The sequence below is a fragment of the Nyctereutes procyonoides genome, unplaced genomic scaffold, assembly GCF_905146905.1.
Source record: "Nyctereutes procyonoides isolate TBG_1078 unplaced genomic scaffold, NYPRO_anot_genome, whole genome shotgun sequence".
NCBI lineage: Eukaryota > Metazoa > Chordata > Mammalia > Carnivora > Canidae > Nyctereutes > Nyctereutes procyonoides.
The window spans coordinates 11,097,707-11,125,683 of NW_026575040.1; the positions used below are offsets into that span (position 1 = coordinate 11,097,707).

At 40.3% G+C, this 27,977-nt stretch overlaps 1 protein-coding gene across 2 annotated transcripts; it reads left to right on the forward strand.

The window, feature by feature from the left end:
* The first annotated feature begins 21 nt into the window (after window positions 1-21).
* Window positions 22-27,931, forward strand: MTFMT (mitochondrial methionyl-tRNA formyltransferase). 2 transcript variants are annotated; one of them, XM_055320067.1, is made up of 9 exons: window positions 22-275; window positions 2,972-3,181; window positions 5,909-6,031; window positions 7,485-7,587; window positions 8,753-8,828; window positions 17,188-17,279; window positions 25,079-25,157; window positions 26,011-26,093; window positions 27,498-27,931. In XM_055320067.1, the coding sequence occupies exons 1-9, from the start codon at window positions 55-57 to the stop codon at window positions 27,693-27,695; spliced, it is 1,185 nt and encodes a 394-aa protein (XP_055176042.1). In that variant the 5' UTR covers window positions 22-54; the 3' UTR covers window positions 27,696-27,931. The 2 variants fall into 2 exon arrangements, with proteins under 2 accessions (XP_055176042.1, XP_055176043.1); XM_055320068.1 differs by lacking the exons at window positions 25,079-25,157; window positions 26,011-26,093.
* Window positions 27,932-27,977: the final 46 nt, after the last annotated feature.

The window sequence follows — 27,977 nt, forward strand, 5'->3', positions numbered from 1 at the left end:
CGCACCCCCTCCCACCTCGATGCGCCTGCGCAGGACGGGGCGCCCGGGGAGGCGATGCGGGTGCTGGTGCGGCGCGGCTGGGGACCCCGGCCGGTGGGGGGCGGTCCAGGCGGAAGGCCGAGCCCGCAGTGGCGAGCGCTGGCCGGGCTCGGCGCGTCCCCCGGCGGGGAGGACGGCCGGGGCGTCCGCGTCCGAGAGAAGCCTCCCTGGCGGGTGCTCTTCTTCGGCACGGACCGGTTCGCCCGCGAGGCGCTGCGGGCGCTGCACGCCGCCAGGTACGGGGGCCGGGGCGTGGGGGGCCCCGCTGCCGAGGCGCCGCAGCCGAGCCCCGCGGCGGCCGCGAGGGTTTGCGCTGCTAGCCCGGGAGCGCGGCGGCGCCGGAAGGGTCTGGGCCCGTGTCTCTGCGGCTCCCGGAAGGTGCCCGCGCCTGCCGGGTCGCTCGGGTCTGCACTCCTGCTCCGCGCTCTCCACTGTCCCACCCGCTTCGCAGAAGTCGCCTCTGTCCTCTGCCACCACCTCCTGGCCGCATCCGTGTGTAAAGGAAACTCGAGCTCAGAGAGGTTGAGTGATTGCCCGAGGTCATCACAGGCCTCCGTTCATCCAGTTTGTACCCTCCAGGCCTTCGGGCTTCTTTGGGCACTTGCACACCCACGTCTCCCTTCACCGCTTCCTATCTCCTCCCTGTATACCGTGGGACCCAGTTTTCTGGGGCTGAAATAAGGACACAGTCCAAAAACAACTGTTTTCAGCTATTGAATAAATGTATAAGTCAGAACTCTTAAGTATACATTTGGTATTTCTAAAATTTAACAAATGTTGGTTTACTGGGGGCAGGAGATTGAGATCCAACCTGTTCTGAAAGTCCATGCTATGTGATGGCTCTACCCAACTGTACAGCTCTGCCTTCTTTCCCCCAACCTCCATTTATTATTTCTGCGCTCTTTTTTCCTGACCCGCCCCCAACACTCATTTCTGTCATCTCCATCAAATCTTTCCTACATATTCTTCATAGCAGCCCCTCCTATGGACAACCCCATCATTCCCCCCATAAAATATTCCTCCCTCCATCACTCTGTTCTCCGCACACACCCTGAAACACTCCCTTCACACATGTTCCTTTTGCACACCTCTGTGATGTACCTTTCCACGTGCGGCTTTCCCCAGATTGCCTCCCGAATCTCACTGCATGTGTTGACCTTTCTGTTGATGCTTTGCTTGGCAGCTCCATTACCCCTGTGCTTTGTCTTTAGGGTCCTCCTATATACTCCTTTTCTCATAACTCCTCAACACTAGATGCAATACCTGGTAAATAAACTAACACCGTGCAGCCCTGGTGGCTCAACAGCTTAGCGCTGCCTTAGGCCCAGGGCATGACCCTGGAGACCCCGGATCAAGTCCCACGTCGGGCTCCTTGCCTGGAGCCTGCTTCTCCCTCTGCCTGTGTCTCTGCCTCTGTTTCTGTGTGTGTCTCTCATGAATACATAAGTAAAATCTTAAAATATATATATTTTATATGTAAATATATATATTTATATATAATATATAATTTATGTATTCATGAGAGACACACACAGAGAGAGAGATGCATAGACGCAGGCAGAGGGAGAAGCAGGCTCCACGCAGGGAGCCCGACGTGGGACTTGATCCCAGGTCTCCAGGATCACACCCTGGGCCGCAAGCGGCGCTAAACCGCTGCGCCACCAGGGCTGCCCCAAATAAAATATTTTAAAAAATAAATAACTAAACTAACACCCTCTGAGCACTGGAGGACAACACAACAGATAAAAAGAGTACACATGTATTACTATGTAATGATGCCAATGGAACATGCGCGTGGACACACACACACACACACACACACACGGACACATTTTAAAGTGCTTATTGGTTCAGCCCCACCTCGGCCTCCCTGCTCAGTGGATAGCCTGCTTCTTCCTCTCCTTCTGCCCCTCCCTCCTGCTTTTTTGCATGCCGGTGCCCTCCCTCTCTCTCTAAAAATCTTTAAAAATAAATTAAAAAATAAAAGTATTTATTATTTGGCTAACACATGGTTGTGGTACAAAATTCAAAAGGTTCAGGAGCACCTGGGTGGCTAAGTCAGTTAAGTGTCTGCCTGCAGCTCAGGTCCTGGGATGGAGCCCCACCTCTGACTCCCTGCTCAGTGGGGAATCTGCTTCTCTCTCTGCTATTCCCCCTGCTTGTGCTCTCTCTCTGTCAGGTAAATAAATGAAATCTTAAAAAAAAAAAAATTCAAAAGGTTCAAAGGATATTATAGTGAAAAGTCAGTTCTTTCCACCTCTATCTCCTATATCCAGTTCTCTTCAGAGACAGCCACTGTTCTCTTATTCTAGAAATGTTTGCTAGATATACAAGCAAATGTATTCTAACCCCCCCCCCCCGCTTTTTTAAAAAGATTTTATTTATTTATTTATTCATGAGAGACAGAGAGAGAGGCAGAGACACAGATAGAGGAAGAAGCAGGCTCCATGCAGGGAGCCCGTTGTGGGACTTGATCCTGAGACCCCAGGATCATGCCCTGAGCCAAAGGCAGGCCCCTAAACCACTGAGCCACCCAGGGATCACCGTAACCCACTTTATAAAAAGACTCACCACATAATAATAATAGTGTTCTAAAAAAAAAAAAACAACAACAAAAACAAAATGTAGAGCTGTATATATAAAATTCTAATTGTGTAAAGTATCTACACCGTATATGTTTCTGTATGCACAGGAAATTTCTAGTACCATGCCATCCAAACAGTAGCCACTAGCCACATGTGGCTCTTTAAATTACAAATAACTAAAATTAAGTACAAAATAAAAACTCAGTCTCTCAGTTGTGTAGTTTTAATCACTTACCCTTAATTGTTTCATGAATTTAACCATAAAAGTAGCGTGGTAGTATGTGAAGTAGTTTAACTTTGAGTCATTGTCTTAAAATTCACATTTTATTCCAATCTTTCCAATTTAGGGAAAATAAAGAGGAAGAGTTAATTGAAAATTTGGAGGTGGTCACAGTGCCCTCTCCATCACCAAAAGGACTGCCAGTGAAGCAATATGCTGTCCAGTCTCAGCTTCCAGTGTATGAGTGGCCAGATATGGGATCTGGAGAGTACGACGTTGGAGTGGTAGCTTCATTTGGCCGACTTTTGAGTGAGGCTCTTATTCTTAAATTTCCCTAGTAAGTGTTTTTTTTTTTTTTTTTAAGGGAATACAGTATAGAAGCCTTGGTCTTTGTATATGGGCCTGGTGTCTAAAGTACAATGACTTGAATTCTAATTCTGCTTTCTTTACTATTTTCTCTTAAAACATCTTGTTAGTGCATTAATTGTTGAAATGTGTGATGCTCTTGATCTGTGGGTTCTCACCCACCCTCATTTAAATTCCATATATATGCTGACAATTCCCAGATCTCTCCCTGAACTCCAGGCCACCAATACCCACTGCCTCCTCCACAGTTCTCCTTGGGTGTCTGAGAGGCACTTTACACTTAAGGTGTCCTAAATTACATTCCTGAACTTTTGCCCAAAACCTGCTCCTCCCCAAATCTTCATCTCAGTAAATGGCAACTCTACCCTTCTAGTTGTTCAGACTCAAAACCTTTCAGTCAGGCAGCCCCGGTGGCGCAGGGGTTTAGCGCCACCTGCAGCCCGGGGTGTGATCCTGGAGACCCAGGATCAAGTCCCACATCGGGCTTCCTGCATGGAGCCTGCTTCTCCCTCTGCCTGTGTCTCTGCCTCTCTCTCGCTCTCTCTGAATGAATGAATAAATAAATAAATCTTAAAAAAAAAAAACAAAAAACCTTTCAGTCGCTCGTAAGTCCTTCCCTCACCACATATCCCATCCATCAGGAAATCCATTGGCTCTGCCTTTGAATTCTATCTAGAATCTGACTGGCTCTTTCAACACATTCACTGCTACCACTCTCACCTGTTGTACTCCAGTAAGCTCCATCTGTTGTCTGCTGTCCTTGGCCTTCTTGGTCTTCTACCAACCCAGCAGCCAAAATGATCCTTTTAAAACAGAAGTTGGATCATATCACTCTGCTCAAAATTCTCTGATATTTCTCCATCTTACTCAGAAGACCTCAAAGTCTTTATATGGGCCTGTAGGGACCTGCCTGCCTACTGGGTAGGTTTGGTTCCCTCTTAACTGTGGCCTCATCTTCTAGTGTTATTCCTCAGATTCACTCCACTCCAGCCACACTGGCCTCTCTCCTTGAACTTGCTGAACATTTGCCTTCTTCAAGATATTTATTGTTCCCTCTGCCTGGAGTATGTCTGCATGGCTTAGTCCATTACCTCCTAACATCTTTGTTCAAGTGTTGTCTTCTTACTGGTAAACTTTCTGTGACCCCTATGAAACTTGTAGCCTCCCACCCAGTACTCCTACCCCTGCTCTGATTTATTTTTCTCCACAGCCCTTAGAACCATCTGCCAAACTTTTTACACATTTTTGTATTGGCTTATCTCCTGCTCTTGGCATGTAAGCTCCCTGTGGGCATAATTTTTTTCTTTTTTGGTTCAGTGTTGCTTGTAACGCCATCACTTAGAACAGTGCCAGCACATGGACTGTGCTCAGTAAATATTTGTTGATGAATGAGACTGGTCTGAGCAATGGAACTTTGAATATAAGACTCTCACACTTCGAGATGCCTGGGTGGCTCAGCAGTTGAGCATCTGCCTCCGGCTCAGGGCATGATCCTGGAGTCCCGAGATCAGGTCCCATATCGGGCTCCCTGCATGGAGCCTGCTTCTCCCTCTGCCTATGTCTCTGCCTCTGTGTGTGTGTGTATCTCATGAATAAATAAATAAAATCTTTAAAAAAAATAAACTCCCACTTGCATATTCCTATAGTGGAGACATCAAACTAATCAGCTTACTTAGTAAATGATTTAAATTGCTCGTCTATGGGCAATAGATGTGTTGGGATAAACAGCAAAGGTGACTAGATAGGAAGATTCAAGAAACTTGTTTTAGGGATTCTATATGCAAACAAAATGAAACAGGGTAATTGGAAGAAACTATAAATATTCACATTGTCCATAGATGCACAGTAGGGTTTGAGTGCTTTTTCTCCTACAGTATAAAAGGTATTTATTGCTTTTATTTTTTTTTCTATTTACTTATGATAGTCACAGAGAGAGAGAGAGAGAGAGAGAGAGAGGCAGAAACACAGGCAGAGGGAGAAGCAGGCTCCATGCACCGGGAGCCCGACGTGGGACTCGATCCCGGGTCTCCAGGATCGCGCCCCGGGCCAAAGACAGGCGCCAAACCGCTGCGCCACCCAGGGATCCCTATTTCTTTTATTTTTAAAAAAAATCCCAGGGACACCTGGCTGGCTAAGTTGGTGGAGCGTGTGACTCTTGATCTTGGGGTTGTAGATTCACGAGCCCTATGTTGGGTATAGAGTTTATTTAAAAAATAAAATCTTTGGGATGCTTGGGTGGCTCAGCGGTTGAGCGTCTGCCTTTGGCTCAGGGCATGATCCTGGAGTCCTGGGATCAAGTCCCACGTCGGGCTCCCTGCATGGAGCCTGCTTCTCCCTCTGCCTGTGTCTCTGCCTCTCTCTCTGTGTCTTTCATGAATAAATAAAATCTTTAAAAATAATAATGAATAAAATAAAAAATAAAATATTTAAAAACTCCCAGATATCACAGACTGCAGTGGAATATCTTTGGGATAATTAATAGTTGTTCTGTTTTTAACTGAGTTTCATTGGTCTCTTATGGTAAGAGAGTAAACTTCATCTCTGACTCCCTTCACAGGTGGCATAAAACTAGATTCAACTTTGATTTTCAAACTTTCTGGGGAAATGTAATGATTAAAAAGTTGCATATTTGTTTCGGTAGCAGGAACTAAGTGGTAAAGCCCACTTGCACCACTAATTTCTGCCTTCTCTGACTCAGTGGCATGTTGAATGTCCATCCCAGTTGCCTCCCGAGGTGGCGTGGTCCAGCCCCTATAATCCATACCGTGCTTCATGGAGACACAGTTACTGGAGTGACGATTATGCAAATTAGACCTAAAAGGTAGAAGACATTTTCCTTTCTTTAGACTTTATGGTTTTGAATGTTGATTTCAGTCCGTTTGGAGGGGACGTGGAAGTGGGTGAATGGATAGTGCTCACTAATTCCTCTAACACCAGAGTGCCTTCCATTTGTCTTTTCCTATTTTCTGACATATACTGTATGTGGTTTTGTATTATTGCAGTTATCCCAGTCCTTGTGAAATGTTTAACTTGTTAATTGAAGTAAATTATATTATTAACAACTGGATTTCCATAAAAAAGCATTGTGTAAATGAAAGATGGATTTTTGTATATGAGTTGTAATGAATCCTGGTTTTGCTGGTCTTGGTTTCTTTGGTCAAAAAATTTTTGCAACCTGAATTAGGACTACATTGTATGCCAATGTGTAATATAACTGTCTTAAGCATTTCATTTTTTTTTATCCTACTAAGTCTAAAACAGAATTATATTAAGCCCCTATCTGTTATTACCTAATGTCCCCACAGAAAATTCACTGATTCACAAGAACAACTGCATACCTGGGATTTGCTTTAACTTAATTCAGAAAACGAGAGGGCCAGATGAAATGAGTTGCAAAACTTTGATAATTCTAAACTCTGGGGATCCAAGAAGACTATTCACTCCTGTTTTTTGTGGATGTTTGCAATTTTTCATAGTAAGCATTTTATTAAAGCTCAGAGGTTGAAAATAGAATTAACAACTGCAAAGTTGAATATTTAAAATAGGGCATATTTCTAATAAAAGCTCATAGCAGTATTTATGGAGCTTGATGCAAAATGTAAGACTGGGAAAACAAACTTGTACCTACTCATAACCAGGCACAACTCTTGTCCTTTGAGAAAGGAAATCTAGAAAGAAATCGTTATGCATTTCTTAGTAGTACTTCCTAGGAAAAGAATTTTTTTGCTCTATGCCTTTATTGTATAAATAGAAACTTTTAAAATACTATTTATTACTAAAGGAGCTATTTACAACTGCAATTAAATTTCTGCTATACAACTTCATACTTTTTTCTTTCGGGAAAAGATAGATTTAAAATCTGAGTACAGGCCAGATTGTGCTTTCTCTTCTTTCAAACTGACATTTCTCTTTTGCTTATAGATAATAGCCAGAGTTAAACCATCCTTGTGGTATGTAAACACTCATGTGTCTACATGAGTAGACATAACATATTGATCTTAAGAAATAATAATGTTGGGGATCCCTAGGTGGCTCAGCGATTTAGCGCCTGCCTTTCGCCCAGGGCGCGATCCTGGAGTCCCGGGATTGAGTCCCACGTCAGACTCCTAGCATGGAGCCTGCTTCTCCCTCCTCCTGTGTCTCTGCCTCTCTCTCTCTCTCTCTCAATGTCTATCATAAATAAATAAATAAATAAATAAATAAATAAATAAATAAATCTTAAAAAAAAAAACAAGAAAGAAGGAATAATGTTATTTGCTTTTGATTTTGGTTAGGTTTGACGTCGGCCCAATTATCAAACAGGAAACGGTTCCTGTGCCACCTAAGAGCACCGCCAAGGAACTGGAGGCAATGCTGTCAAGACTGGGTGCCGACATGGTAGGGTCCTCTAATATCTCACTGGTTTGTACTCATTCACTAGGTCTCCTAACTTTTTATGATGCAAAGAATGCTTTCGTGATACATAATTTTCACCTTTTTTTTTCTTAAGTGATTTTTATCCTTGCTTCCTACAGTTGAGGTTGGCATTTCTCATGTGAGTCTTTGAGAAAAGCACAGAGTGGGTACTTCATAAAGACTCTCCTGAAGCACATGAGCTTCTGTGGCCCCACCATGTTCCAGTGAGGCCTTTAGACACTTCTTTCAGGGTTCACCCTCCAACTCCTAGACTCACCTGGTGCCCCTGTGAGACTCACCAACTGCCATTCCCTCAGAGACCTAGCACTCCTCCCACCTCTGTGCCTGCATGGCGGTCATCATCTCCATACGCACTGGAGTTTTGCTGACCCCTTCGCTGTGAATGAACTCTGGCTTTGTATAGCTCAGATCTGCATGCAGTATATCTGAGTGAATGCTAAACAACCAAATCAGTGATTTTCATATGAACTGGTTAATATTCTGTAGAGGATAGTTTTTCCCCAACTATCCAGATGGTGCTTCCTAATCTAGGCACTCACCTCAGAAATGGTATTGTAATAGTAGCTCTCGTTTTTTGAACACTGGCTCGTGTGCCAGGGCTATTCTGGATCCTCTGTACATTTTTTTTTTTTTTTTACCTTCCCAACTAACCTTTGAGGTAGCTGTTACTGTCACCTGTTTTACAGATGATGACTGTGAAGGCCACACAAGTCAAATAACTTCTCCACAATGACACATGAGTAGGTAGTGGAATTAAGATTTGAACCCAAAACAGTGTGTCTCCAGAATTCATTCTCCTTCCCCTTCTTTGGGGCTCCACTGCCTTCACCTCCTATGGGGTTAGAGTGTGGATTCCTGAGCCCATGCTGTCCTGACACCAACAGCTTACATAGCCAACAAAGCTCAGCATTCTCTGGAAGCACATCATCGCTCTGTCCTCTGCAGACAGCAACATTGAAACTCCATTGAGTAGACCTGTATCATCACAGCTCAAGCCAGTTTACCACCCTACCCTGCCACACAGCTCCTTCCAAACTTTCTGTAATGTCATGGTACTGAATCATAACGTATTTCTACTTTTGTTCTTTTCATCTTGAATATGTTGCTCTCCTTTTTTTCTTTAAAGCTAATTTCAGTTTTGAAAAATTTGCCTGAGAGTTTGAGCAAAGGAAGGCAACAGCCCAATGAGGGAGTGACACATGGTAAGTGAAGACTGCAGAGATCCCTACCTCCTTCACCAGGTTTTGTCTGTCATGATAGCACCTGAGTGCTCTGACTTCACTGGCACATCACCCTTAATTTTGACTCAAGATTGCCCACTTATATGTCCTTTTCCAAAGAATGGCTGGTATGGTCTCCCATTCCCTCTTAGCATGTAGTCTCTTGAAGGATTGGAAATGTTTTTCCTGGGATGCCTGGGTGGCTCACTGGTTGGGCATCTGCCTTCGGCTTGGGGTGCGATCCTGGGGTTCTAGAATTAAATCCTGCATCAGGCTCCCTGCATGGAACCTGCTTCTCCTCCTTCTGCCTGTGTCTCTGCCTCTCTGTCTCAGGAATAAGTAAATAAATAAAGAATCTTAACTTTAAAAAAAAGGAAATGTTTTCCCTATCTTTATATTGAAAAGTACCAAAAAGATAAGTTAATTTTTTTTTGATTTTTTTTTTTATTTATTTATGATAGTCACACACAGAGAGAGAGAGAGGCAGAGACACAGGCAGAGGGAGAAGCAGGCTCCATGCACCGGGAGCCTGATGTGGGATTCGATCCCGGGTCTCCAGGATCGCGCCCTGGGCCAAAGGCAGGCGCCAAACCGCCGCGCCACCCAGGGATCCCCCAAGAGATAAGTTAAAAGATAATGAATACCAGGGTGTTGGGGTGGCTCAGTGGGTTAAGCATCCAACTCTTGTATTTGGCTTAGGTCATGATCTCAGGGTCGTGAGATCAAACCCCACGTTGGGCTCTGTACTCAGTGGGGAGTCTGCTTGAGACTCTCTCTTCCTCTCCCTTTGCCCCTCCTATTCTCTAAAATAAGTAAATCTTTAATTTCTTTAAAAATAATTTCTCTTCTTTATTTTTATTTTAAAGATTTTATTTATTCGTTTGAGACAGTGATAGAGGCAGAGAGAGAGAGGGAGAAGCAGACTCCCTGCTTAGCAGAGACCATCCTCCCTCCTGCCACATTGTGGGGCTCGATCCCAGGACCTGGGGATCATGACCTGAGCTGAAAGCAGACACTCAACTGTCTGAGCCACCCAGGCACCCCAATAAATCTTTAAATGGTGTATACCTATATAACCTAGACTCAACAATTATTAGTATTTGGTCATATTTTCTTTCTCTGCATATGGATGTTTACTTAGTATATATTTTTAAATTTCTGCTTAATCCTTCAGAGGTATGTATCATAACCTTTACCTCCTAAATATTTCAGCCTGCATGTCTTAAGAGAAATGAATAGTTCCCTAATAGCATTTAATATACAGTACATAAAAGTTTCCAATTGTCTAAAAACTTATTCTTTAGCTGTATAGTTTTTCAAACTAGTATCTAATTGTAATCAGTTGGCATGCCTCTTTAAGTTAAAGTAATTCCTCCATTATTTTTCCCCCACTCCATGTCATTGACTTTTCTTTTCTTTAAAGATTTTATTTATTCATTCATGAGAGACACAAAGAGAGAGGCAGGCAGAGACATAGGCAGAGGGAGAAGCAGGCTCCATGCAGGGAGCCTGATGTGGGACTCGATCCCAGGACTGTGGGATCACGCCCTGAGCCGAAGGCAGACCCTCAACCGCTGAGCCACCCAGGCATCCCTGTCATTGACTTTTTTTTTTTTGTCATTGACTTTTTTTTTTTTAATTTTATTTATTTATGATAGTCACAGAGAGAGAGAGAGAGAGAGAGAGAGAGAGAGAGAGAGGCAGAGACATAGGCAGAGGGAGAAGCAGGCTCCATGCACTGGGAGCCCGATGTGGGATTTGATCCCGGGTCTCCAGGATCGCGCCCTGGGCCAAAGGCAGGCGCCAAACCGCTGCGCCACCCAGGGATCCCTGTCATTGACTTTTTGAAGAGACCAGGCCAGTTGTCTGTTTCCTTCCAGTGTTATTTAACTTGGTTTTTGTTTTTGTTTTTTTTTTTAGCCTTCGTACTTTTTGTGAACTGGAAGTTCTAAGAGTTTGATTAGACTCAGGCTTGAAGTTTCTGGAAAGAGTATTTCATAGATGGTATTGTGTTCCAGTGGTATTTGTTTCAGTTTGTTTTTAATTTTAAGGATTGCTTTTTTATTTTTATTTATGATTTATTTCTCAAACATGTAAAACCATTTACATGATTCAACAGTCAAAACTGTCTACAAGGATAAACTCAGAAGTGTCACCTCTCTCTGCTCTAGTCTTTGGATGTCACATCAGTGATCCAAATATCAGGTTGCAGCAAGGCTGGTGAAGTTCAGATAGGTCACTTGGTTGAGTCCAGTGTAAAGATTCGCTTTTCCCTTTGCAGTTGGCAAGTAATCTGTGGGATAATACTTTGGCACCATGCAAATAGCCTGTTCTCTAACAACCTTTCACGTAATGATTTTGGCATGGGTTGATGCTTCTTCCCTGAATGGATTATTTCACTTGGGATTACAAAATGGTAATTTTCCAATTCCTTTTGCTTTTAATATCTGACTTTATTTTGTAAAGAAGAGCTTTTCCTCATTAATTGACAATGAATCTTAGTTCATCCTAAATGGCAAGATCAATGCTTAATTCCTTCTCTACTAATTTTTAGAGGAAGAAGTTGGTACCATAATCATCTTCAATATGGTGGCAAATGAGTTCTTAAAATTATGATTTGACTAGTGGATTTTTTTTTAAGATTTTATTTATTCATGAGAGATACACAGAGAGAGGCAGAGACACAGACAGAGGGAGAAGCAGGCTCCCTGCAGGGAGCCTCATGTGGGACTTGATCCCAGGACCAGGATCAGGCTCTGAGCCGAAGGCAAACGCTCAGCTACTGAGCCACCTAGTCACCCCCAGTTAATTACATTTACAACGCTTTGTGCTCTTCAAGTCATCCTAAATTTGGCCAGTGGGAGCCCCTTTAAGCTGGGTCCTGCATCCTTTTGACAGCCTCAACTAGTTTTTCAGTGCTTCCTTGCTTTCTTTTATAAGATGTCCCAGGCTCACCTCATGAATTCTCTGTCCCATGTTGGAATCAGCCATCTCTCCCTTGATCATTTTATTTTATTTTTTTTTTAATTTTATTTATTTATGATAGGCACACAGTGAGAGAGAGAGGCAGAGACACAGGCAGAGGGAGAAGCAGGCTCCATGCACCGGGAGCCCGACGTGGGATTCGATCCCGGGTCTCCAGGATCATGCCCTGGGCCAAAGGCAGGTGCTAAACTGCTGCGCCACCCAGGGATCCCTCCCTTGATCATTTTAGTTGGGGGAGTGGTATTTAGAAAACCACCTGGTACAACAGTGTGTTTCAAGATAAGGTGTCAGTGGACAAGGTGAGGCATTAAATTTTTTAAATAATATTTGAGTTCATACAGTTACTGATTCAATTTTTTATATATTTATTTAAGGTTTTATTTATTTATTTATTTATTTATTTATTTATTTTTTTATTTATTTGAGAGAGCAGGGAGGGGCAGAGGGAAATGCACAAGCAGACTCTGCTGAGCATGGAGCCTGAGTCTGGGCTCCATCCGACGACTTAGATCATGACCTGAGCCAAAATGGCAGACGTTCAACTGATAAAGCCACCCAGGCACCCCCGATTCAGATTTTGAATTTCAGGGTTTTTCTTTTATTTTTATTTATTTATTTTTTTAAAGATTTTATTTATTTATTTATTCATGAGAGACACAGAGAGAGAGAGAGAGAGGCAGAGGGAGAAGCAGGCTCCATGCAGGGAGCCCAATGTGGGACTCGACCCTGGGTCTCCAGGATCACGCCCTGGGCCAAAGGTGGTGCTAAACCGCTGAGCCACCCAGGGATCCTAGCGTTTTTCTTTTAAACTGAATTATCAGGGATCCCTGGGTGGCTCAGCGGTTTTGGCGCCTGCCTTTGGCCCAGGGCGCAATCCTGGAGCCCCGGGATCGAGTCCCACGTCAGGCTCCTGGCATGGAGCCTGCTTTTCCCTCTGCCTATGTTTCTGCCTCTCTCTCTCTGTCTATCATGAATAAATAAATAAATTTAAAATAAATAAATAAATAAATAAATAAATAAACTGAATTATCTTTTCAAAAGTTAAACTGACCTATTTATTTAATTACTAGACGTAAAATAGTTTCAAAATTACACTACCAGTATTACTACAAACAGTAAAACTGAGTAATATTTCAGATTTCTCTGCAGGTTTTCTTTTTTTTTTTTTGATATATCCTACTAAGAGTGTGCAATTAGAGTACTGTGTTCAAGACTTACTGGACCCTGAATAGCCAGGGGAATTTTAAAAAAGAAAACGATAGCTGGGGGCATCACAATGCCAGATTTCAGGTTGTACTACAAAGCTGTGTCATCAAGACAGTGTGGTACTGGCACAAAAACAGACACATAGATCAATGGAACAGAATAGAGAATCCAGAAGCGGACCCTCAACTTCATGATCAACTAATATTCAACAAAGCAGGAAAGACTATCCACTGGAAAAAAGACAGTCTCTTCAATAAATGGTGCTGGGAAAATTGGACATCCACATGCAGAAGAAAGAAACTAGGCCATTCTCTTACACCATACACAAAGATAAACTCAAAATGGATGAAAGATCTAAACGTGAGACAAGATTCCAACAAAATCCTAGAGGAGAACACAGGCAACACCCTTTTTGAACTTGGCCACAGCAACTTCTTGCAAGATACATCCGTGAAGGCAATAGAAACAAAAGCAAAAATGAATTCATCAAAATAAAAAGCTTCTGTACAGCCAAAGAAACTGTCAATAAAACTAAAAGACTACCTACAGAATGGGAGAGGATATTTGCAAATGACCTATTTGACCCTGACTAGATAAAGGGCTAGTATCCAAGATCTATAAAGAACTTATTCAACTCAACAGCAAAGAAACAAACAATCCAATCATGAAATGGGAAAAAGACATGAACAGAAATTTCACAGAGGAAGACATAGACATGGCCAACAAGCACATGAGAAAATGCTCCGCATCACTGGGGAATACAAATCAAAACCACAATGAGATACTACCTCACACCAGTGAGAATGGTGAAAATTAAGACAGGAAACAACAAATGTTGGAGAGGATGTGGAGAAAGGGGAACCCTCTTGCACTGCTGGTGGGAATGTGAACTGGTGCAGCCACTCTGGAAAACTGTGTGGAGTTTCCTCAAAGAGTTAAAAATAGATCTGCCCTATGACCCAGCAATTGCATTGCTGGGGATTTACCCCAAAGATACAGATGCAGTGAAACACTGGGACACCTGCACCCCGATGTTTATAGCAGCAATGTCCACAATAGGCAAACTGTGGAAAGAGTCTCGGTGTCCATCGAAAGATGAATGGATAAAGAAGATGTGGTCTATGTATACAATGGAATATTCCTCAGCCATTAGAAACGACAAATACCCACCATTTGCTTCGACGTGGATGGACCTGGAGGGTATGATGCTGAGTGAAATAAGTCAATCAAAAAAGGACAAATGTTATATGATCTCATTCCTTTGGGGAATATAAAAATTAGTGAAAGGGAATAAAGGGAAAGGAGAGAAAATGAGTGAAAATATCAGTGAGGGTGACAATGAGACACCTAACCCTGGGAAATGAACAAGTAGTGGAAGGGGAGGTAAGTGGGGGGTTGGGGTGACTGGGTGATGGGCACTGAGGGGAACACTTGGCGGGATGAGCACTGAGTGTTATGCTATATGTTGGCAAATTGAACTCCAATAAAAAATTAAAAAAAAAAAAAAGACTTACTGGAGGGATGCCTGGGTGGCTCAGTGGCTGAGGTCTTCCCTTGCCTCAGGACATGATCCTGGGATTCCTGGATCAAGTCCCACATCGGGCTCCCTGCAAGGAGCCTGCTTCTCCCTCTGCCTATGTGTCTGCCTCCTCCTCTCTGTATCTCTCATGAATAAATAAATACAATCTTAAAAAAAAAAAAAAGACTTACTGGAGATAATTATTTTTTCCATTTTTTTTTGCTACCTAGTTTGATATATAATTAGGTTTATTTGTTTCAGTTTGTTTTCAGCTTTCAGAGTTGCTTTTTTTCTCTTTATGATTAAATTTTATTTATTTATTTTTTAAGATTTTATTTATTTATTCATGAGAGAGACACAGGGGGAGAGAGGCAGAGACACGGGCAGAGGGAGAAACAGGCTCCATGCAGGGAGCCCCATGTGGGACTCGATCCCGGGTCTCCAGGATCAGGCCCTGGACTGAAGGTGGCGCTAAACCTCTGAGCCACCGGGCTGCCCAAATTTTATCTTTTGAATCACATAAAACATCTATATGATTAAAATTTTTAACCTATTTGAAAAATTATACTCAGAGAAGTCTCACTTCCATCCGTAGCTCCTCCTCCCTGTTTCCCCTCCCTCTGTAATTTTAGGAGTATCTGATTTTAGCCTTCCAGTTGTTTACTTTTATCAAAATAAGCAAATACCACATACTTTTAAATTCATATTTTCTTTTTTCTTCCACAAAAGGTGGCATAAAATATATACTCTTTTGTACCTTTGTGTTTTTTGTTGCTTTTTGTTTTGTTTTTGTTTTACTTAACAGCGTACCCTGGAAATCCTTTCCTCTCCATAGAAGAGATTTTCCTCATTCCTTTTTATGGCAGCATAGTTCTCACTTGTGTGGATGTATCATAATTTATTCAACAGATCCCCAGTTGATGGATGATGGACATTTTGGTTGTTTCCAAACTTCTGCTATTTCAAATAATGCCATTATAAATAACTTGAAGCATATTTAGTTCTGAATCAAATAAACAAGCAATTACATCTGGAGTAGTTTTAATTTACATTACTTCTGTAAGTGACATTGAGGATCTTTTTATGTGTTTAAAGACTATTTGCATTTCTTTTTTCCAGGAAGGGACATTGTATCTTTTGCCATTTTTCTTTTTATTATTATTATTTATTTTTATTTTTATTTTTATTTATGATAGTCACACAGAGAGAGAGAGAGAGGCAGAGACACAGGCAGAGAGAGAAGCAGGCTCCATGCACCGGGAGCCCGACGTGGGATTCGATCCCGGGTCTCCAGGATCGTGCCCTGGGCCAAAGGCAGGCGCCAAACCGCTGCGCCACCCAGGGATCCCTCTTTTGCCATTTTTCTATCATATTTTTGGTCTTTTTTCTTCTCAGTGTTTTTGGAGTACTTTATATAATAGATATAAATAAGTCTGCATAATAAATATAAATGCCCTTAGATATATTAATATTATATTACATAGATATTTTAGATTAACATGTAATTTTTTTTTAAAGATTTTTTTTGTTTTATTTATTTATGATAGGCACACAGTGAGAGAGAGAGAGGCAGAGACACAGGCAGAGGGAGAAGCAGGCTCCATGCACCGGGAGCCCGACGTGGGACTCGATCCCGGGTCTCCAGGATCGCGCCCCGGGCCAAAGGCAGGCGCCAAACCGCTGCGCCACCCAGGGATCCCTAGATTAACATGTAATTATAAATTTTTTATTCTTTATAAATCTAAACTATTATGTTAAAAATTACAAATACAGGATCCCTGGGTGGCGCAGCGGGTTAGCGCCTGCCTTTGGCCCAGGGCGTGATCCTGGAGACCCGGGATCGAATCCCACGTCGGGCTCCCGGTGCATGGAGCCTGCTTCTCCCTCTGCCTGTGTCTCTGCCTCTCTCTCTCTGTGTGTGACTGTCATAAACAAATAAAAAGAAATTAAAAAAAAATTACAAATACCTTCAGGTTTTGTTTTTGTTATTGTTGTTTTTTAACTAATCTCTACACTCAATGTGGGGCTCAAACTTATGACCCTGTGATTGAGAATCACATGCTCAGGGTACCTGGGTGGCTCAGTGGTTGAGCATCTGCCTTTGGCTCAGGTCATGATCGTGTGGTCCTGGAACAGTCCTGCATTGAGCTCCCCACAGGGAGCTGCTTCTCCCTCTGCTTATGTCTCTGCCTCTCTCTCTGTGTCTCTCATGAATAAATAAATAAAGTCTTAAAAAAAAAAAGTCACATCCTCTACCAACTGAGCCAGCCAGGTACCCCGTCATTTGTTTTTCAACTTGATTTATGACCTTTCTTTTTGTCTTAAAAAAGTTTATTTTTATTAAATTTTATTTTTATGTAGTCATATTTATCATTCTTTAATTGTTTTTGGATTTTTGAGTCATTGTTATAAGGGCTTTTTCTACTCCCAGATTATAAAGAAATGCATTCATTTTTTCTCTTAGTATAACTGATTTATTTTTACTTCATATTAAAGAAAATTTCAAACATATTCAAAAGTTGAGAAAATAATACAAGTTCTCTTGCATCTATTATTCCACATCAATCAATAGTTATTAATTCATGGACATTGAATCTGATATTTTTTCTTGCTCTTGGTTTTATCTTGTAGCTCCTAAGATTTCTGCTGGTACCAGCTGTATAAAATGGGAGGAACAAACTTCAGAGCAAATATTCAGACTTTATCGTGCCATTGGAAATATAGTAAGTTGGAAATCCCATTGCAGTTTTACCTACTTGTGTATGTATGTGAAATTACTTTCAAAATGTTTTTTTTTAATTTTTTAATTTTAATTTTTATTTTTATTTACGATAGTCATACAGAGAGAGAGAGAGAGGCAGAGACACAGGCAGAGGGAGAAGCAGGCTCCATGCACCGGGAGCCCAACGTGGGATTCGATCCTGGGTCTCCAGGATCGCGCCCTGGGCCAAAGGCAGGCGCCAAACTGCTGCGCCACCCAGGGATCCCTCAAAATGTTTTTATTTAGGAATGAATCTCAAACTAAACCAAAGAATCCTGAAATTCATTCTATTTTTTTAAAAAAGATTTTATTTATTTATTCATGAGAGACACAGAGAGATAGGCAGAGGGAGAAGCAGGCTTAACGCAGGGAGCCCGACATGGGACTCGATCCTGGGTCTCCAGGCAAAGGGCCAAAGGGTCTAAAGGCAGCGCTAAACTGCTGAGCCACCCAGGCTGCCCTCATTCTATTTTTTAAACTTTTTTTTTTTTAATTTGGTAAAATACGGGCACTTGGGTGCTCAGTCGGTTAAGCATCTGCCTTTGGCTCAGGTCATGATCCTGGAGTCGTGGGATCGAGCCCTGGGTCAGACTGTCTGCTCAGCAGGGAGCCTGTTTCTCCCTCTGCCTGCTGCTTCTCTTCCTGCTTGTGCGCACTCGCTCTTTCTGTCAAATGAAAATAATAATAATAACTTGGTAAAACATACATAAATTTACTATTTTTACAATTTTTAAGTGTATATATCAATACATTATATACATTCATACCATTGTGCAACCATTGCCATTATCCATCTCCAGAACTTTTTCATCATTCCAAACTGAAACTCTACCCACTGAACACTAATGTCCCCACTCCTCCTTTGCACAGTCCCTGGTAACCACTATCCTACTTTGTCTCTTATAATTTGTTTATTCTAGGTATCTCATCTAAGAGGAATCATACAATATTTGTTCTTCTGTGTCTGGCTAATTTCACTTAGCATAATGTCCTTAAGGTACATCTATGCTGTACCATGTATCAGAATGTCATTCCTTTTTAAGTCTGAAAAATATTCCATTGTATGTATATACCACATTTTGTTTATTCATTCATCTATCAATGGAGGTTTGGATTGCTTCCACCTTTTGGGTATTGTGAATAATGCTGCTGTGAACATTGGTGTACAAATATGTCCGAGTCCCTGCTTTCAGAAATTCTTTTGTGTATATGAAATTCATTTTTATTTTATTTATTTATTTTTTAAAGATATCATTTATTTATTCATGAGAGACACACACAGAGAGAGAGAGAGGCAGAAACACAGGCAGAGGGAGAAGCAGGCTCCATGTAGGGAGCCTGATGTGGGACTCAATCCTGGGACTCCAGGATCATGCCCGGGCCAAAGGCAGGCACTAAACCACTGAGCCACCCAGGGATCCCCCTGAAATTCATTTTTAAAATATTCTTCAGACTTCAAGTTTTTATATGGGCCTTAGAATTCACAAAGCACTTTTGAATATATATATATATTTTTTGCAGTTTCCCATAACCAAATTTTATTACCCTTTTCATAGATGAGAGGAATAAAAGTGAAGTGATGAACTTCAGAGTGCTCTGAAGTAATGAATCTGAATCTTCTAACTCCTAATCCAGTGCTTTTTCTAGTATATCTTTCTACCCATAGCCAATTTTTTTACAACTAAATTTTTTTTTAAGTCTTTTTAAAAATTTGAGAGAGTGAGAGAACATGAACAGGGGAGGGGCAGAGGGAGAAGCAGAACCCCCGCTGAGTAGAGAGCCTCATATGGAGCTCAGTCCTAGGACTCTAGGATCATGACCCAAGCCAAAGGCAAACACCCAACTGACTGAGCCACCCAGGCACCCCTACAACTAACTTCTTAAATCCTCAATTTCTACAGATGGTACACAAAATGGAGTTGTAACTGTAACTTATTTATTAAATAGTTCTTTATGTATACTTATAGTTTTTATTAAATACTTATTAAAACCCTTAGGGCAACCTGGCTGGTTCAGTTGGTGGAGCTTGTGACTCTTGATTTTAGGATTGTAAATTCAAGCCCCACGTTGAGATGTAGAGATTACTTAAAATCTTTTTTAAAAAGTAAAAAAACAAACAAACAAAAAAAAACCTTATTAAAAAACCTAAGTTAAATTATCAGTTATTTGACAAAGGTATTGGTTTTTTTTCCCCTTCATTTTGATAGCTTCTTGTGTTGTTTGAACTCGGGAACTACCAAGTGTGGGGTTTTTAATAGACCACTTGTTATTAATATTGAGTAAGATGGAGACCTGCCACTAAATATCTCTAGGATGCCAAGTTCTTCACTGAGGATCACAACCTCATGTGTGGGTATTACCTGATTTTAAGTTGATGAAATTGAGGCTTAAAGTAGAGAATGGGTGGTTACTAAGTGTTGCTCAAGGTCACATTGCTTGTTAATCACAGGCAGGTTTGGAATCAGATCTGTCTGACTTCATACCCTGTACTTTTCCCATGCAGCAGAATGGCATAGGAAAAGGAACATAGACTTTAGAACCAGGCAGAGCTGGGTTCCATCTTGTCTCTGTCACTTCCTAATTTGGTAGACTTGGGAAAATTACTTAGCCTCTGAGCTTTGTTTGTTCATCTGAAAATTAGGGCTAATATAATGTATATAAAGCATCTAGTAAAAAAAAAAAAATCTAGTATAGGATCTGACAAAGAGTAAGTACTCATTAAATGTTATCTATTATTCATATATTCAAGCATTCATTAAACAAAATATTTTTTGAAAGCCTATGATGAAAAAAATTTAAAAATAAATAAAAATAAAAAAATGAAAGCCTATGATGTGTCAGGAATTGTACTAGGTACTAAAGATAAACATATGAGAAGACAAACAAGCAAATAAATAAAAACAGAGTGTGATAAGTGCTTTGATAAAAATTAAAATAGGAAAATGTGATAGACTAACTGGGGGTTATTTTAGATTAGGTAGGTGGGGAAGGCATCTCTGAACTGACATTTAAGCTTAGATCTGAAAGACAATAAGGAGCTAGTCTTGCCAAGATGAGGAAAATAGCATCCCTAGGCAGAGGGAGCAGCTAGTACAAAACCTAAAGTAGGCAACACAAGATAAAAGACTGCGCAAGAAAAGAAAACCACAAATCAATATCCCTTAAGAATATAGCTGCAAAATCCTCAGCAGAGTTAGCAAACTAAAACAAACCACGTATTAAAAAAGGGTTATAAAAAAAATAAAAATAAAAATAAAAAAGGATTATATACCATGACCAAGTAGGTTTATCTGAGGAATGTAAGGTTGAATCAACATAGAAAAATCAACCCATGTAATATACCATATTAACAGAATAAAGGGCAAATCCACAGTTTACTCAATAGCTGCAGAAAAAGCACTTAACAAAATCCAACACCCTTTCATGATAAAAAATGTTCAACAAACTAAGACTAGAAGAGAATTTCATCAACCTGACAAAAACCCACAGCTAACAACATATTTAATGGTGAAAACTTTGAAAGCTTCCCCCCCCCCCCCAAAGTCGAAGCAAGACAAAAATGTCCATTCTCACCACTTGTATTCAGCATTGTACTGGAAGTTCTAGCTAGGGGTATTAGGCAAGAAAAAAGAAATAATATGGAATCAGACTGCAAAGGAATAAATAAAACTCTATGTGCAGATGACACGATCTTACATATAGAAAACCATAAAGAAAAAAAAAAACAAAAAACCATAAAGAATCCAAAAGAAACTTTTATTTTATTTTATTTTAATTAATTAATTATTCATGACAGAGAGAGTGAGAGAGAGGGACAGACTCCATGCAGGGATCCTGATGTGGGACTAGATCCTGGGTCTCCAGGATCACACCCCGGGCTGAAGGTGGCACGCTAAACCTCTGGGCCACCAGGGCTGCCCCCAAAAGAAACTTTTAGAGCTAATAAGCAGTAAAGAAGACCTAAGTAAATAGAAAGATTTCATTGTTCATGGGTTGGAAGACTTAATATTGTTAGGATGGCACTGTTCCCCAAATTGATCCACAGGTTCAACACAATTCCTATAAAAACCCCAGTTGATGTCTTTGCAGAAATTGACAACATGATCCTAAAATTCATATGGAATCCCAAGAGACCCAGAATAGCCAAAAAATCTTGAAAAAGAAGAACAAAATTAAAGAACTTACCCTTCCTAATTTCAAAAGTTGCTACAAAGCTACAATAATGAGGACAGTGGGATACTGACATAGGATAGACCTATTTCTCAATGGAATAGAATTGAAAGCCCAGAAATAAACCTTCGTGTTTATGATCAATTGATTTTTGATAAGGGCACCAACATAGTTTGATGGGGAAAGAATCGTCTTTTTAACACATGGTGCTCAGACAGCTGGATATCCACAATCAAAAGAAATGAATTTGGATTCCTACCTCACACCATGTACAAAAATGAACTCTAGATAGAGACCTAAATAGAAAAGCTAAAATGATAAGACTCTTGGAGGAAAACATAAGTCTTTGTGACCTTGAATTAGGCAATAGTTTTTAGATATGTTGCCTACAGCCTAAGCAACCAAACTAAATATAGAGAAGTAAGACTTAAAAGAAAACCATCAAGAATATGAAGAGATGAGGATGCCTGAGTGGCTCAGCAGTTGAACGTTTGCCTTTGGCTCAGGGCATGATCCAGGTCTGGGAATCAAGTCGCACGTCAGGCTCCCTATGAGGAGACTGCTTTTCCCTCTGCCTATGTCTCTGCCTCTCTCTGTGTGTCTCTCATGAATAAATAAATAAAATCTTAAAAAAAAAAAAAGAATATGAAGAGACAGCTTATGGAGTAGAAGAAAATATTTGCAAATCATATATCTGACAACGGTCTTGTATCCAGAATATATAAGACCTCTTACAACTCTACAACAAAAAGGCAAACGTGATTAGAAAATGGGCAAAGCATCTAAATAGATATTTCTTCCAGGAAGATCTATAAATGGCCACTAAACACATGAAAAGACCATCATTTTCATTAGTCATTAGGAAAATGCAAATCAAAACTGTAGTTACCACTTCACACCCATTAGGATTGGTAAAATTTAAAAAACAGACAATCACAAGTGTTGACAAGGATGTGGAAAAATTTGGAACCCTCATGTTGGCAAGAATGCAAACTAGTACAGCTGCTATGGAAAATAGTTTGATAATTCCTCAGAAAGTTAAACACAGGGATACCTGGCTGGTTCAGTTGGTAGAGTATAATACAACTCTTGATCTTGAGGTTGTGAGTTCAAGCCCCATGTTGGGTGTAGAGATTACTTAAATCTTTAAAAAGTTAAACACAGTTACATTACCATATAATGAGCCTTATCTTCTCTAATTCACCTTTCCTCTCCACTGAGAAAAAGTTTGTGCTATAACAATGAGAATTTAGGAGCCAGAAGGTGAAATTTGATTCCTAGAGCTGCCATTTACTAACCAAGAGCAAAACCTGTATCTTCTCTGGGTTTCTGCTTTTATACCTCTAAAAATTGGTTAATGACCATGTCCACAACTGCCAAGATCAAAGGAGATAAACCTTTTTGAGTTAAGTCTGTGCAAATATATGATATTGACAGTAATGATGGTAATACTGAAATGACTATATTTTTACCGTCCCTTCCCTTTCTGCAATACTGTGATGATAAGGTGAAGGTGAGCTTTACCCTCCTCAAGAATAAGAAGTATATATTCTGAACAAGAACCATATACTGAGGGGGATTCCCTGGGTGGCTCAGCGGTTCAGCGCCTGCCTTTGGCCCAAGGCGTGATCCTTGAGTCCCGGGATCGAGTCCCACATCGGGCTCCCTGCATGGAGCCTGCTTCTCCCTCTGCCTGTGTCTCTGTCTCTCTCTCTGTGTCTATCATGAATAAATAACTAAAATCTTAAGAAAAAAAAAAAAAGATTAAAAAAAAGAACCATATACCGAGTATATTTATAACTCTCAGTAAATATAAACCCTTCTTTAGTCAGCACATTCCAAAAGTATTTTGAGTTCTTTGAAAGAAAGAAGTTATACATGTAAAAATTGTTTCATAACTTCTACTGGAAGCAGGTGAAAGAAAAATAAGCCAGCAAATTATAGAAGAGGATATTGTCCTAAAATATGTCATATGTAAGGTGATAAACACCTATCAACTTTTCTTCAAATGTATTTAATTCTTTGATGTCATGTTCAAATCTTTGACCTAACTCTTCTGAAAATTAAATGTCCTCTTTAGTGGAGGCCATAAAGAGCATTGAACTGAGAATGAGGAAACCTAGATTCTGGTCCTAGGCTCTACCATTAACTAACTACCTGTGTCTAAACTTGGGAAAATAGCTGCATTTCTCTGGGCCTCACTTTCCTTATCTGTGAAATAAAGGTTTGAGCTATAATCTGAAAATAAATTTATTTACTTCAGAAATTTGAGAGAACTTATTTCCTGGTACATGTTAATTTTTATTAATATGAAATCAAAATGTGATGGAAATGGCATTTCACATTGTGGGGAAGGGTGAAATGGATTGTCCAGTAAATAGGGTTGAGACAACTGGAACTGGTTAACCATTAGAGGGGGAAGCCCTCAAATCCTGCCATTCAAAGTCAAATTCTAGATGGATCAAGCATTTAAATGTAAAAGAGTGAAACCACAAAGAACTAAGGGAAAAGCACAGTTGAATGATTTTATAATATTTAGCAATCTTAAAGTGTGGGATAGCCTTTTTTAAGCTTTACATGAACTACTGGAGTCATGAAAGAGAAAACTGGTTAATATTACTCCATTAAATTTTTTTAAAATTAAAAATTTTTTTAAATTTAAAAATTATGCACAGAAAAAAATTGCCGTACCCAAGATTAAAGGGCCATACACTGAGAAAAATTGCCATTAATAGTAGCAAGAAATTGAAAATAATTGAAACATCCATTATAGGGATCCCTGGGTGGCGCAGCCGTTTGGCGCCTGCCTTTGTCCAGGGCGCGATCCTGGAGACCCGGGATCGAGTCCCACGTCGGGCTCCCAGTGCATGGAGCTTGCTTCTCCCTCTGCCTGTGTCTCTGCCTCTCTCTCTCTCACTGTGTGCCTATCATAAATAAATAAAAATTAAAAAAAAAAGAAACATCCATTATAAAGGTATTGGTTGCATAAATTAGGATATAGTCAAAGTGAGAGTACTGTGCCACTAGATAAAGAGGGAAGTAGATATGCATGCACTATGAAAGTTGCCCATGCTTCATCGTTAGGCAAAAAAGTTCCTTTTAAGACAGTATGTTCCAGGTTTTTATAATTGCAGAAAAAAATACAAGGATATACACATCAAATTGTTAACAGTGGTTACTTCTGGGGATGGGAGTACAGAATTTTTCTAAATTTTTAAAAACTTTTTAAACATAGGACTTCAAGTTCAAGAGTCACAAGCTCCTCCAACTGAGCCAGCCCAGCACCCCTAAATTTTTTTAGCATAATTGTTGTAAATGCTTGTATTTTTTAAAATAAGCATAAAATTAAATTAGAAATATTAATAAAGATATAAACCTTGATTTTTAAAATAGTGTTTAAGATATTATAAATTTTGGAGACTGATGTAGAGGGTCACATATGTGTTCTGTTTCATAAGATTTAGAGACTGGGTTCCTAATTCTTCTGTAATTGGGAGAGAAGTTAGACCAAATTAATGCAAGATAGGAGTTAAAAAGGGTTTGGAGGTTGAGTGTATTGCATTATCATACCTTCTTTAATTTTATTTACAGATTCCATTGCAGACTCTCTGGATGGATAATACCATTAAACTTCTGGATTTGGTTGAACTTAATAGTTCAATCCTCACTGGTACTAACTCTTGAATAGCTGATGTGGAAAGTATCTTCACTGTCCGCCATTTGAAAATGTGTCTGTTTATCATAGGTCACGTTTAGTAAAAATAAGGATTTAGTTTGTGTCAGTTCAGTAATGATGATACTTTACATTCATTGTCTTACTTTTTATGTTGTCTATTCACATGTATTTTTTCAGTCATCCTAAGAATGTGGAAGTAGGCAAAGCAGTTGTTACTATCCCATGTTAAGCTCTGTGATTTTGTACACTAAGATTTTCAAGAAATGCAGAATAACTTGGTCAGTTTCATTCTGCTGAATATCATAATGAAAATCCCTGGGCAGCTCAGTGAGACTCCTAGGCCTGGATGTAGCATTTTATGACAGTCCATTCTAAGGGCCCATCAGTGCCCTCCCAATACGGTGGACTAAAGGAGTGGGAGCCACAAAGGGAGCTGGTGCAGCTCAGAGGGAGTCGGAGTGCCCCAGGGATCTAAGAATTGGGATTTGTTGGGTCATGGATGGAAGGGTCAGCTTAGATCCTAAGCTTCCTATATACCTCACCACTGGTAGCTAGCTATTTCCCCCAAACGGTCAAAACTTCTAAATTCGACATTTTTATGTTGATCTTTGGGAGACTGGGTAAAGGACTGGGAAGTTCCTATATGTATATAGAAAGCTTACTTTTGGGTTTGAGATACAGAGCACCATGGCTCCATCATAAGTTTGGATGTCAGGGTCAGGACATCAGCAGTTACACCCTCCAGTATTAGTACTACCTCCCGGGATGTTTTTTATTTGTAAACAGCATGAAGTTGCATAATTATTTATTCTCTCTCCTATCCTCCCCTACCCCACCAATTCTTTAGATCCAAAATTAACAGGACAACCTGTTATTCCAGGATCAGTCATATACCACAAACAGTCACAAATACTGCTGGTTCGTTGCAAGGTACATTTTCCTTTAATTTTAAATTATATTTGTTTTACTAAATTTATGGTTCATCATCTTTAGTTAAGACTTCACTCACCTGTTTATTCATCAGATTGAGCCAATGGACAGTTTAATTTTTCTTGAGAAATAGTAGAATCTCGGGCAGCCCCGGTGGCGCAGCAGTTCGGCGCCGCCTGCAGCCTAGGGTGTGATCCTGGAGACCCGGGATCAAGTCCCACATCGGGCTCCCTGCATGGAGCCTGCTTCTCCCTCTGCCTGTGTCTCTGCCTCTCTCTGTGTGTCTATGAATAAATAAATAAAATCTTAAAAAAAAAAAAAAAAGAAATAGTAGAATCTCTAGGATAATTTTTGAAAGTGATGCAATTTTACCCAGGCATGATTACTGAAAGAAGATTCAGTAACTTTAGTGCTTTCTTAAAAGAAACTTGTATATTCTCAGTAGTTCGGTTTAATTAACAACTTCTTGTTAATAACTAACAAGTCTTGTCCAACTAGCAACTCATCCTGCTAATACAATGATCACAGAAGACAGCCATATCAGAGTACCTACCTGAACCACTATAGTACGGGTATCCTAGTTGCTTTTACCGTTTGATAGTGGTTAAAGAGATTTCTTAACCTATTTAAAATGACTTTAGAACCATTATTATTTTATGACAACGGCCTAAAAAATGTCCATGTTTCTTCGTCTCCTGGTGTTTTCTGTCCTACCATGGTTATGTGCAATGTTTTGTGCTCCAGAGACCATGTTTAAAGTATGTGATAGGGTGATCCGACCTACACAGACTGTGGATGCAGAGCCCCCACATCAGCCTCTCTTCATCTTTCTTCAGTTTATTCCCAAACAGTGGAGGGTGCATATGTCTGCTGTCCTTGTCTGGGTTTGTCCTTGCAATATCTATATTGCAAATCTGCAGTTTGCTCTCATAGAAGCAGCGGAGGTTGAGGTTGTCTGAACATGTGAGTTTAAGTTCCACCAGTTACGTCACCTCAGACAAATCACTCACCTCTCTGGGCATCAGTTTTCTCTTCTAACATTAGTTCCCACCAGGGATGATATTGGATCTGCCTACTTTTAGAGTGGTTATATTTCTGATGACCAATCCTAATAAGATATGTGGGCATATTCTGAACACTGTAAAGTACCATCCAATATGGCACTTGTCTTTATTCTGTCCCCTTTGTGTTTAAATTTGTTTTATTTATACAGATCTGTATATTTGTTATCACTTGGTAGTAAACTTAGAGCCAAAGACTCATATATGTTACTTGGTACAGTACTGTCTGCAGCTAGGCATTTGGTAAAGATTTGTAGGTTTGTTTGTTTTCATGATAAAGGTTGTATAAGCTAAAATTGCCAGTTTTGCCATCACTGCCTGTTCACTGTTGTTTGCCCGTTAGGATGGCTGGATTGGTGTTCGATCAGTGTTGCTCAAGAAAACACTAACAGCTACTGATTTCTACAATGGATATCTGCACTCCTGGTACCAGAAAGATTCCCAAGCTCAACCAAGCCAATGCAGATTTCAGACTCTCAGACTTCCACCAAAGAAGAAGCAGGGGGAAAAAATTGTTGCTATGCAACAGTGCATTAAGTAGTTAAGTAGATGGACAAGAACCTACTACATATTTGTAATTTATTAAAAGCCTTATTTACAAGGAATTACCTTGACTATCAAAGAAGATGACACTGTTGGAGGGAAAGAAGATTATTGTCAAAAAGATGAATTACCTCACTTCCCATTTTTTGTTTAACAGTAGTTAAAAACTGTTTTTTCTATTTGAATAACCAAACAAGCTTTAAATAAAATTTGTATTTATAATGTGAAACTCAAGGAGGTTTTATCTTTCCCTAAAACTAAATGCAACTAATTAATAACT